This window comes from Daucus carota, chromosome 5 (assembly GCF_001625215.2).
Source record: "Daucus carota subsp. sativus chromosome 5, DH1 v3.0, whole genome shotgun sequence".
In the NCBI taxonomy this organism is placed as follows: domain Eukaryota; kingdom Viridiplantae; phylum Streptophyta; class Magnoliopsida; order Apiales; family Apiaceae; genus Daucus; species Daucus carota.
In genome coordinates this window covers 37,727,963-37,739,878 of record NC_030385.2, presented here as the reverse complement: position 1 = coordinate 37,739,878, position 11,916 = coordinate 37,727,963, and the positions used below count along the sequence as shown (strand labels likewise).

The 11,916-nt window shown below is 34.1% G+C and overlaps 3 protein-coding genes across 24 annotated transcripts; 1 reads left to right on the top strand and 2 right to left on the bottom strand.

The window, feature by feature from the left end:
- Window positions 1-414: 414 nt before the first annotated feature.
- On the bottom strand, window positions 415-2,111 carry LOC108222688 (uncharacterized). Its single transcript, XM_017396573.2, has one exon. The coding sequence runs from the start codon at window positions 2,066-2,068 to the stop codon at window positions 731-733; it is 1,338 nt and encodes a 445-aa protein (XP_017252062.1). The 5' UTR covers window positions 2,069-2,111; the 3' UTR covers window positions 415-730.
- A 2,033-nt stretch (window positions 2,112-4,144) lies between these two features.
- Window positions 4,145-6,737, top strand: LOC108223967 (uncharacterized). Its single transcript, XM_017398462.2, has 5 exons — window positions 4,145-4,688; window positions 4,910-4,961; window positions 5,052-5,215; window positions 5,314-5,868; window positions 6,480-6,737. Exons 1-5 carry the CDS (start codon window positions 4,473-4,475, stop codon window positions 6,666-6,668), a joined length of 1,176 nt encoding a protein of 391 aa, XP_017253951.1. The 5' UTR covers window positions 4,145-4,472; the 3' UTR covers window positions 6,669-6,737.
- Window positions 4,954-11,107, bottom strand: LOC108223966 (protein yippee-like). 22 transcript variants are annotated; one of them, XM_064093750.1, is made up of 12 exons: window positions 10,951-11,107; window positions 10,714-10,811; window positions 8,396-8,439; window positions 7,802-7,910; window positions 7,652-7,707; window positions 6,513-7,581; window positions 6,253-6,339; window positions 5,864-5,999; window positions 5,582-5,776; window positions 5,436-5,492; window positions 5,284-5,352; window positions 4,954-5,212 (listed from the first exon to the last, which is right to left on the bottom strand). In XM_064093750.1, the coding sequence occupies exons 2-6, from the start codon at window positions 10,807-10,809 to the stop codon at window positions 7,497-7,499; spliced, it is 390 nt and encodes a 129-aa protein (XP_063949820.1). In that variant the 5' UTR covers window positions 10,810-10,811; window positions 10,951-11,107; the 3' UTR covers window positions 4,954-5,212; window positions 5,284-5,352; window positions 5,436-5,492; window positions 5,582-5,776; window positions 5,864-5,999; window positions 6,253-6,339; window positions 6,513-7,496. The 22 variants fall into 22 exon arrangements, with proteins under 22 accessions (XP_063949820.1, XP_063949819.1, XP_063949809.1 ...); XM_064093749.1 differs by having other exon boundaries at window positions 4,954-5,178; XM_064093739.1 differs by having other exon boundaries at window positions 5,284-5,492.
- Window positions 11,108-11,916: the final 809 nt, after the last annotated feature.

Genomic DNA, 11,916 nt, shown 5'->3' with positions numbered 1-11,916 from the left:
TTCATCTGTCTCTTCACGCACTAGTCATAGTTTGTTAGGGTTGATGAAGGGAGGAAATACATCTCTACGACGATTATTTGAAATGGAGCATACTAGTTTGGCAACTCATATGAAGGAATACAGTGGTTCCCCTATAATTAAGCCTCTTCTTTTGTGGGGAAGTGATACAGATGATGGAATCTGTGATGATCCTTGGAGGACATTTAAGAAAGCTGAAACTGTAAATGCTTTTGATAGTCCTTATGGATCAGCTTCAGAAGGCAGCTTCATTGATAAAGACTTCGCCTACCAGAAGAGCAGATCCAAATGGCGCAGGCGCAAGTTAAACAGAACAAAGAGTTTTAGAAGATTGCCAAGGTTTATTAAATGGACGTGTAGAGGTTTTAGATTTAGGTTTAGGCTGAGACGTATACGTATCATGATATGTGGTAGAATTTATTGAGATAAACATATTTTTTGACACTCAACAAGACACAAAACAGAAATACACTCAGAGAGAAGTGATTATTGATTGGAAACTAAGGTTTCTACTCCTACGAATCCAGCTAAAGTTTGTATTTTAAGTCTACAAGCGGGATATACAGGATATGTTTTGATTCAGTTTTGCTTTCAGAAGTGAGTATCAATTGTAAACTACTAGTGTAATAGGAACATCTTGCTTAACAAGTAATAAAGAATCTTAATAATCAGAGCTTACTAAAGCAAAGCGTGTTGTAGATGGTGCATTCCGTCAAGAACTATATATGTGTTGGCAGAGTATACAATGCTCTGAAATAAGTCTCTCCATGATGCTTCCTTGTTCAATTCTTAATCCACTACTTTGCCTGTTCCACAAGTGCACCCCATAAGTCTCCCCTTTTAGCTGAACCAACTTAGCTTCAACCCATTTTGATCTAGCCCGATTATGTGGTTTCACAAAGAACCCTTTAATCCGACTCCAATAAACCGGATAGAAAGCCATAGGAGGCAAGACTGTAAAGTTATAACCTTTTCTTGTTGCAAATCTTGAAGCCACTCTGGAAACAAGGTAAGGTCCATTGTGTCCCCATATGTTTCCGTTAAACGTTAATGCAAATTCTTCTATGAACTTGTACACAAGGGGATGTTTCTTGTCGAATACCAGTACTGCATTATTCAACCTTGTCCACTTCCCATATGAATTACAACTTTGTGCTCCAATCGAATTTCTCAAACCTGAAAAATCTTTCAAAACAATGAAATCTGTATCCAAGTAAACCCCACCATACTTGTACACAAGTGCTAATCTGATCAAATTTGAAAGATTCTGCGCCAAGGGTATCTCCCCCGGATCCTTCTTTCCACTCTTGATTTTATCAAACCACGTCTTAGCTGGCGTGTTCTTGAACAGAAAAGGCAAGTTAGGTGTTACTGCAACAACCTTAAAACCATGTTCTAGTATAGGCCTTAGAATCCTTAAACCCTGGACAGAATCCAACGTCGACGACAATATCATCAAGCATCCATTCGGATTGGACTTAAAAAGTGCCTCTATCGCCAAAACCTCCCTTTCTCCAAATGATCTTGCTGAAGATATCCATGTCATAAAAAACCTAGTTCCACAATGACCATTTGCACCATGAAAGAATTCATTAGCCCGTTTTTCGAACCTCAGTGACTTTGCATTCGACTGAAATATCTCAAAAACAGGTAATTTTCCCTTAAACCAAGCAATTCTTTCTTCTGCAGAAACATTCACAGGAGGTACCAAACTAATAAAATCATGGCTCCTCTTTTCACCCTCATCAACATCTTCTTTTGGTGACACTCTTTTCGGGACACTCATCGTAAAAGAGTCACTCATCGAAACTGACTCCAGCACTTTCCTAGAACCCTTTGAACCATGCAACTTCACTTGATCAACATAAACATCTCCAAAAACAACAAGAAAACAGAACGCCAGACACGACAGAGCTGAGAAAATCCTCAGCTTTGCACGATCAAGGCGTCGCAGAAGGCGAAAATCGAACATATGATCGTGCTTATGCATAGTAGACTTTGTTTTTGGGATGTCAAGAGAGGGAACGGATTGATAATGAATGTGCAGCATAGTTGATAAAATTTGACAGAACTAAAGACAAAAACCAAGGATTTATTTGGCGGAGTTTACTACTAATATACAACTGCATGTTTCCAAAATTATATAATTTTGGTTGGTGTGTAGAAACAGAGTTTATTGTTTTGATCAGCTCAAATGAATCTTCTCGTTAGCAACTTGTTTGTTAGAGGTCTATTCTTCTAATTTTCGGCTCCTCAGCTACTAATGATTATCTCTATTGAATTCCATAGATTCTGTATTTGGATAAATTTATTAATGTACCACCCTACCCAATTAAACACACACTATTATAATGAAAATAATATTTCTATTTTATTTTAATTTTATGTGAAGAGATATTTTCCTTAATATATAATCCTGTAGATAAGGCTATCTCAACTGAAGAGACTTTGAATACAGTTAGTTTGTTTCGGTGGACGTTGAAGATATATGGAGAGAAAAATGAGGCAACAAGCAAGCAAGGATTTCAGCAAGGTTGCACTTGGCCGTATAATATTTTAAAGAAATTATAAATTGCAAAAATTGCTGTGAAATATTACGTGACGGTATATTGATGGAAAATATTGCTACATTATTACTTGCTTAATGCCTGATGCCTCTGTAAGATTATAGTTAAATTGAGATGTGCACTCTTGCTTGTTCCTATTAATGCATATTGCTTCGAAAGAATTAGATTGTTTGTATTATCTGAATTCACACTTATTTTGTGATTATCTAAAAAGATCTTTTTTTTTTGTGTCTCATTATCTTTTTGAAGCGATAGATATATTGCAGAAGATTTTATACAAATATTAGTATTAATTTCCTAATGAGGGCAGCTCCTACTGATTCATATTATTCGTAATTTGTTTACACGTGGTAGGTAATATGATTAACATATTTGAATATTTTTGTTAGTGATATTAAATAAAAGTAATATAATATTAAAAGAAAACAGAAATAAATAAATTCTTATCCGAGAAACTATTCAATATTCTAGTATTTAAATAAAATAGAAATATAAGATTAAAAAAATAATTCTAAAAGAAATCAAAATAAGAATTTGTTTCAAAATGTAAATAATAGAATCAAATAAATAAAAATGTATAAGAAATGAAAGAAATAAAAATAGGAATACATGATAGAAATCGGAGCGGGTACTGTCCAGCAGTGAAATCGGGACTGTATTCGAGTCGGTCGTCATATGTTAAACAATGTGAAGGTGTCTGATCTGCATACAACAGGCCCATGTGATGTATAAAATCTAGGCCGAAGGTCCATATACTTGTGACAGGCCACAATCATCATCTTAACCGAATGGCCCATCAACTTTGAAGATTCTGAGGGCCTATTGGACCGACAAAGAATTGGATTTCAAGTTGTTTTTAGATGCCGTGACGGTGCGGACTTGTCACTTGAAACACCCGATGTGTCATGTGAAAGGCTTAAATGTTATCAACATTTTATTACTTTACCCAACTCGTATATTCCATGCTTAATTAGAAAGTCATCGCAATTAATTTAACACATTTAAGCATTTATCTGTCTGAATAAAATTGATTCGGATCTGATTGGATGAAGCAAAACTTAAGATATAGCGCACGAGCAAAAACTGTTTCTAATTTTTGCTTTTTTTACATATAATGATATAAATAAATAAGTAGAAACATTCCTTTCAGAAATTCTACTTCTTTTTCAAACATTTTATTAATTTATTTAATTTTCACTTCTAATCCATTTTTTTATTTTAAACAAAAATCCATCTTTTTAAATTTGTCCAAATGACCTCATAGCCTGAAATTATGTCAGCTGCATAAATTCAAGGATAGCGTGTATGTATAAAATTGGGTACAAATTTTAAACAAAATAAAATGATAGATGAAATAAATTTTTTAATTAATACTATTCATATGAATACATGAAAACACATTCTAATCAAAATTAACAAATATTATTTTGTTAAAGGTTTCGTATCTCATAAACGAATCATTTTCCTAAATTCAGTCTTCACGCCTTTATATAATGGAACAACTCGGGTCTATAGTATTTTGTGCCATCTCACAAAATTAGTAATTTAGTACCCTACTTTCGAGGGTCCGAATGACCGGATCCGAAAAGAGGTTCCGTTAGAAGCAACATAAAACAAAGCGAGTCAAATGACACCTGCTTCTTGATCCGCTACTTTATAGTCTACTACACACACTCAAACATATATTTACGATTTACCCACATGCTCCCCAGTCCATTTCTCTTTATATACACTCCCCAGGCCACAAACTTCAGATATACCATCACTACATTACAAAATACCCATTTCATATAATCCTCCTCTGCTCACTCTCTTCTCTGTTCTTATTCACACTCTCCCTGTGTGTTCAGTGTGTGAAATTTTTTGAGAAAATACAAGTAAAAAAAGATGGAAGCTTTGAGGGGCTCAGCTTCTTTATCACCATCACTCAAGTTGTTTTCAGAAAAGTTTTGTGCAGATGAAGGGCTTTTCAACAAAAGAAAAGAACCACTTCCCTTGAGGCCATCCTCTTTTCTTCCTAAATATGTTGGTAGTCTTAGTTTCTCAGTATCTAAGCCTCTCTACCAGAGAAGACCTATCTCTATGTCATCCTCAGACACACAGGTCTCTCTCTCTCTCTCTCTCTCTCCCTCCCTCCCTCTCTCTCTTTCCCTCTCCCTTCCTTACTAAGCTATATTATCTTTGTAGTTTCTTTGCATACTACATTTAGCAATATCTCTTACATGTATTATATAATTTTAAGCAATGCAAAGTTAATGATTAAACGAAGAAATGCTATGAGCTTATAGAGATCGATTTTTGATTCTTTGAGATCTTGTTTGCAGATGAAGTTAGACCTCCAGGATGAAGAAGAAACAAAGGCTTCTGATATGACAAGTAAGTTTTATATAGTACTAATGTAGTTATTTTAAACAATGTTTTATGTCATTAACATGGAAACAATATAATAATGTCATAATCCAACAGATCAGTCGAAAACTGTTCGTGTCAGATTCCAGCTGCAAAGAGAATGTGCATTTGGCCAGCAGTTCCACATTGTCGGAGACGATCCGGTCCTCGGACAATGGGATCCGTCAGGCGCCGTACCATTCAACTGGTCAGATGGACACGTGTGGACAACGACAGAGCTGGTAAGAATGTACAGCACTAAAAATAATATTTACACAGAAGTATGAACTTATTAAACGTGTAATCTTACTTTGTATGATGCTTTCTCTGTTTTAAACAGGATGTTCCCATAGAAAAATGTATCAGGTTCAAGATCATACTGAAAGAAGGCCCTGAAAATATCATATGGCAACCTGGACCAGACCGAATTCTTCAGACATGGGAGACAGAGAAAACGCTTACTATTTGTGAAGATTGGGATAGTGCTGATTGTCAGAAGATCTCAGACGAGGAATCGACCTTTAAACAAATTGAAGAGTCTATCATTAATGCAGAAGAAATTACTGAGCCAAACAAAGAAGTTCACATTGATGAAAGTAACACAATACCTGGTAGAGGACTGGTTACCGATGTAAAGGAAAGTCCTGTTGCTCTTTCAGACGAAGATATAAGTAGGCTTATGCTCGGACCTAATGGCGGCAAGATGAATGTTGAAGATTCAAAACTCACTACAGATGAGTCGTTATCAGCGAAAGGACTGCCTCTTCTGGTACCAGGCCTGGAACCACTGCCGACAACTCTACCTGAAGAGAAACTCATGAATGAAGTTGATAACAAAATCTTTGCTGATGCAACAATGGAAGCTGAAAATATTAAGGAGCTTAATATACCAGAGGTAAATGCTTAACCCGCGCAGCATTTCTGTAATTGTGTTTCTGTGCTTAATTTTGTTACAAAATTGATTCGGCTCTACAACCGGCAGAAGAGATATCTCCTTGCTAAAAGCGAATCACATTTTCACTGTATCTTTTCGCAAAAATAAATTACCTGTTAAATTGACATAGCAAAAAAGATACAGCCTTTTCTTATATTTCTTTCAACTACAATGTATCGGTGAACTGTGAACCGCAGTACATTGTTTGCAAGTTAACAGTTCATATAGCATAGTATGCATGTATGCGATCCGCTTTAGAATATGTTCAATTTCCGATATGAAATTCACATGTAACAACTAGAATTACAGATGATATCAGTTCATCCAAGCACAGATTCAACCTACCTATAGAACAGGAGCACCAAGACTTTGATAGAAAGCCACAATTTGCAATTCATTCTGTTTCATAAACAATGTACCTGGAAAAAACAACTATAAAACACAGGATTATCTTCAGAAGAAACAGATTACTCATATGATTTGCCAACAAAGAGAAAAACAAAATCCGCAAACACCAGTTATCTTTTGATCTTTACACTATACTGCTACTAAGAGAACAGAACTAATTGCAGTTAAAATCCGAGCAAGTTATAGATATTGACTACCAAGAGCAGCACCAACATGTTGAGGTTGAAAATCCGCGATTTGCTGAAGATGAAGGTGAGCGGAATTCCAAGTCATATGATCTCGTCTTGGAAAACAATGATCGATGGGGTCTAAGCAGTCTGCAAAAACTCTTTGCTAACTTCCTCTTTGAGTAAGATCGACAGATAATAACAACCGGGGAAATCCATGTGCCATAAACAGAGAACAGCTGGTGTTCTGGGACACTGGTAAATGTAAATACAAATATGAGAGTTCTGTTCTGTTATTTACATTCCGATTCTTTAAATTTCTCCGGGAAGTTTATCTGGGCAAGTCACAGCATGCTCTGTAATCTATATAAATATGTTTTTATCTTACATTCCGATTTGCTTTTACTGGATGTTTAACAAGGCTGAATCGAGAGTAAAGTTAGTAACATATCACCTCTACGCGCCACTCAAACACTTCAAAGATGGAAGAGGAGTACCTAAAACCCTTGCAACTTTAAAATTTGAGCGAGAACCTCAGTAAATCAAGCTTCGCTCTTTCATCAAATGGGCAGAATGGAATAGAGCACAACAATAAGCTCACTGTGTATAGTAGAATAGAGGACAACAAAAGTCAAATGGCAGACTGATTTCTAAAAGGATTACTATCACTGGGTGAAGGCTCACAACAACAAAAATCATCATAATAATCTTTGTATTCCGACATAATTAGTGCATTTACTAAATATGGTTGATTAATAGGAAATTATGTAGGACATATAGACTGCCTTTGCTTAATGTAATCAATAGCCTAATATGTAAAACGAAACTGTCAAAATGACAGGACCATTCTAAGTTTTCCTGCAAAACTGGTCTGCAACGACTCTAAGCACGACTGTAACTAGCAAATGAATACCATGGCCGCTAAGTGATAAGATCTAGAGGATGTACAGTTATTTGTGGGTAATCCTATATATACTACTTTATTTAGCCTAAACAAGAGAGGGTAAACCACTCTTATTCTTCATCAGCATCACTTTCTGCAAGTTGAGCTTCTGGAATTCCCTGGTAGGTGCTCCCATCAGGACCCAGTACCTTGAACCTGCTCAAAAATAAGATTCAGGGATTAGTGCTCCATTGAGTTGCACACGATAGAATATAATCTGAAATACCTCTCGAGAATGAATTTCCCTTCCTTGTATTTTTGGCTCTTTTCATATGCAGACTCCTGAAAAAACATCATCCAACTCCATCAATAAAATGAAATTTACTTAAAAATATGAAATCAAGTTATTGAGCTGATAAATATTAGCTTAGCTTACATATTTCCACCCAACAATTGATCCACAGCGCACACAGAATATGTCAGCCACTATATGCATTCCAGTTATCATCATCCTCTCCTCTTTCTCTCCCAAGGTAACATTCACACTATGAAGAATAGCATTTGCACGTAGGTAAGAAAAACACAATTAGCAGGCAAATTGGACTGTGTACAATGAAGCCAAAAAGTACACTGTAACTTTTAAATTTGTTTAGACACGACTCTTGTTTGTTCCACACAGGCACCTAGCCTGCTTAGTCGTGTTAATCCTTCTGTGATTTAAGAATTTCATATATTCTACATTTCATAAGAAAGACTTTCTTATCAAAAGATCAATTGAGAAGTGAAAGTTAATTCCATTTATGCATACAGAGCTCCTTAATTCTTTATCAAACTGACAAGTTAGAATTTGTTCTGCCTAGCCAAAGATTAGCCAGCAGCCAAATTGATGCAGCAGATGACCGATAATCAACAGGAAAGGGAATTTTAGTTTCTAGAACTATAATATTTCTGCTTAGACGGATTACTTCTTACATCCAATCTAATATGCAATATATCTTAATAATTTACAAAACTAAACAAGAAGACTTACACATCACGGAAGAGATAAGCTTTCCCATGCCTACAATGGAAAGCCTGAAAGCATGAGCAAATAACAGGTCAGGAATGGGGTCATCAATTCATATAAAGTACTTAAAAGCATGAACAGAGACATAATGTTATATGAGATATTTTAGTATGTCCATAAACGTTCTGTTGCAACTACTCCCGGAACGATGTAAACAATACTCCCTCCGTCCCACCAGGTTCTTTAAATTGGGAGACACGGACTCGGCACACATTTTAAGGCTCTGATTAAGTAGAGTTCTATAAATTATTTTAATTTTTTTCTTTCTGAATAAAAGTATAATGTTTAAATTTTTATTCATAAAAAGAAAATTTCAAAAATAAGTTATGGAACTATATTTAATTGGAGCCTTAAAATGCGTGTCGAGCAGTAAAAAAAACATATAAAGAAATGAGTGGGATGGAAGGAATATAATATTGTCAGACTTTTCTGCTGCCTCTACAGAAAACATTTATATTATCCAATGTAAAGAAGTTATAAGAAAATGATGTACTGATATAAAGGAATCCAATATGTTTTCCGCATGCAGCAGTCTAAAGTTACAAAATATACAGTCTGTATGGATATTGCAATTGTATACTTAAAGGTGAAATCCAAGGATTTGTCATACAGGGAGACCGGAAAACTAAAAAATGCATGCCTTAAATTTGCACAAATTTGTCTCGACAGAATAAATGCTATTTTTTTCTGATTTACAAAGGGTGAATTAAATGTACCAGCCTATTTATATTGTTTTTTACTGAGATCTTCCTTGACTTTCCCGGACAATGAACACAATGATCGAATCTGAACCGGAACTTTCCCGGACATTTAAATATGCACTTATGCAAAAATACACAAATAGTGGAAACAAGTCTAACATATATTAACTTACTGAAACAAGTTTGTTGTTGGTTCAAATAGATAGCAATTTCAAAGTATATCATAAACTCACATTCTCAAACATTATAGAAATAAGTCACTACTCACTATAACTAAGTCAATAACTACAACACTTGAAAACAAATTCCTGCATCTTGGAGTCCTCAAAACCTCATCTCTTTTTTCTCTTCATCAATTGGAGTTAAAAAAGTAACTCCAACAGTTATGTTAAAATGAATGTACTATTTCAGCTGCCTATGGCAATGATTTAGTTCTTCAATACAGATAACTCTATGCATCATCTAAATGAGGGAGGGAAGCCAACAGAAAGTGAGAAAGGTTATACAGAGTTTGGGATCAAGTGAGAGAGACGCAATTAGGCAGGAACATTGACTGATTGAATAAAAATGATAAAAAGGAAAACTTGGGTGCATTAACTGTAGTAATTCCACCACCCGAATATTTTTTTTCTTAACCATTGGTGAAATAATATTATGATGGATTGGAACCCATTAACAAAAAGAACATAGCCTAACACACTGACATATCTCATTAATCAATTCTAAGGTAATATAGGAAATAAAACTGTAAAAACATAGCCTAATGCACTGACATAACTAACCAACACATATAATATACTGCCAGCTCCACATAAAATAAGTATAGATAAATACACTAGTTATCCCTACACCAGATAATTCAAACTAACTAATAACACGGACCAAAATACTCCTTTATGTTCACTTTGGCTACCCATCACCATTTGGAACATGAAAAACATATTTACTGCTTGAAATTTATACTTGGCATAGTCATATAAGAGATCAATTTCTGTAGGTCAGTGTTTTAAATATAAAAAACCTGACATAATTTATTGAAAATACTAAAAACCCTGATCATATCTAAAACTCACACCTACCTTGTTACAGAATATAATAGTAGTGCACTAAGTGATATGATTGACCAAATGAACATTCCAACAAACATGTCATAAAAGAAACTTATCTTGTATTACATTCGCAATAGTTATGATTCATTCTGATGTATATACATATTTAGCTGTTCTTATTCATGCAACACTCAATAAACTACTAACCAATCAAGTTTGTTAATAAAAAAAATATTCATATCCCCAATCGAAGTTCAGGATTCCACAAACATGCTATAAACATATTATACGACTCCTCCTGCCAGATACAAGGACTGATCATAAAAGCACAAAACAATTAATCAACCATCAAGATCCGGAAGAGCAAATATATAATCTAATATTACTTCCAGACCCCAACAAGCATTTAAACCGATAAGGAACTCATCAGCTACTTTAACAAAGAGTGATCATTACTACAAAAAATTCACCTTTCCTGTGTGATTATACACAAATATATACAGAGAGAGGGGAAGGGGGAGGGAGAGAGAACCTTAGAGACAATATCTTCAAGAATAGCCAAATGGGTTTTGCAATGCTTGCAAGAATAGATGTTCCCTTCAAGAGATTCAACAAAAAGCCTACCCATACCTTCAATCAATTTAAAACCCAAAAAGAAAAAATCATTAAAACAGAAATGGAAATTGAGATTAACTCGGGTAATAATTTACTCAAGATTTTATATTTACTTGACAAAAAAATTGAGATGAACCTAAATGACAAAGGTTACCTAATTAACCGAAGCAAAAGTTGCAGAAGAAAGTGTATTGTGCAAATTATACAATCGTCTTCGTCATGCTAAATTTGAAGTAAGAACTGCTAAATCCGCAGAACGGTTCTTATGGCCCACATAAAGCCCGCACTGGATCAAGATAATACCCCTCCATCCCCAAATTAGATATATTTGATTTTGGGCATGTAACTTAAAATGCATTGATTTTCGAAATTTATTTTTAAAATTTTTCTTTTGTAAATGAAAATTTCAGATTTAAATTTTTATTTACAAAAATAAAATTTTAAAAATATATAATGTAGTTATGCGATCAATGAACTTTAAAGTGCGTGTCTAAAATCAACCAGCACATCTAATTTGGGATGGAGGGAGTACTTCGTAAGTAGAAGTTATATAAACTGAGATTTGAGATTTGAAAACAATTTGGAAAAAATTAGGTGGCATTTTTTTTTCGGATTTCAGAATATTTGAAAAGAACAAAAAAGAAGAAGCTTGCCACGTTTTGTTTTCCATTTTTGATTTTATTCACATTTTTTAAAAAATTATAAAAATATCAGATTTTGTTGAAATTTTTCAATTTTTCAAGATTTTTTCGATTTTTTTTAAAATTATTGATTTTCTTATATTTTCTTTATTCCTTTTTCCAAATTTTCGTTAATTACTTAATAGAACTGACGGAGAGTGATACTTTAAAAAAATTTTAATTACTTAGTGATATGTTTGAAAGTTTTTTTTGAATAATATGACCCAGTTGCAAGTTTGAATTAGCTATTTAACCTTAATTCTATTAGAGCCTCTCTGTTGGCCGGCAAAATTGGAATATTCATGTATTATGTTAAAATTATTAAATTTATAATTTATAATATATTTTATTTCAATTGTACTCGCTATGATTGGTCATATTTTAAATATAATATATTGTTATTATTTCAAATTGTTATAAATAAATGTATTGTTTTAATA

Excerpts from the sequence above, each read along its gene's own strand:
- LOC108222688 (XM_017396573.2), bottom strand. The coding sequence starts at position 2,068 with ATGCTGCACATTCATTATCAATCCGTTCCCTCTCTTGACATCCCAAAA.
- LOC108223967 (XM_017398462.2), top strand. The coding sequence starts at position 4,473 with ATGGAAGCTTTGAGGGGCTCAGCTTCTTTATCACCATCACTCAAGTTG. Across the intron at positions 4,689-4,909 it reads TGTCATCCTCAGACACACAG|ATGAAGTTAGACCTCCAGGA; the intron begins GTCTCTCTCTCT and ends TCTTGTTTGCAG. Across the intron at positions 4,962-5,051 it reads AAAGGCTTCTGATATGACAA|ATCAGTCGAAAACTGTTCGT; the intron begins GTAAGTTTTATA and ends ATAATCCAACAG.
- LOC108223966 (XM_017398453.2), bottom strand. The coding sequence starts at position 10,809 with ATGGGTAGGCTTTTTGTTGAATCTCTTGAAGGGAACATCTATTCTTGC. Across the intron at positions 7,911-8,395 it reads GCTTATCTCTTCCGTGATGT|TGTGAATGTTACCTTGGGAG; the intron begins GTAAGTCTTCTT and ends TATTCTTCATAG. Across the intron at positions 7,708-7,801 it reads CAATTGTTGGGTGGAAATAT|GAGTCTGCATATGAAAAGAG; the intron begins GTAAGCTAAGCT and ends ATGTTTTTTCAG.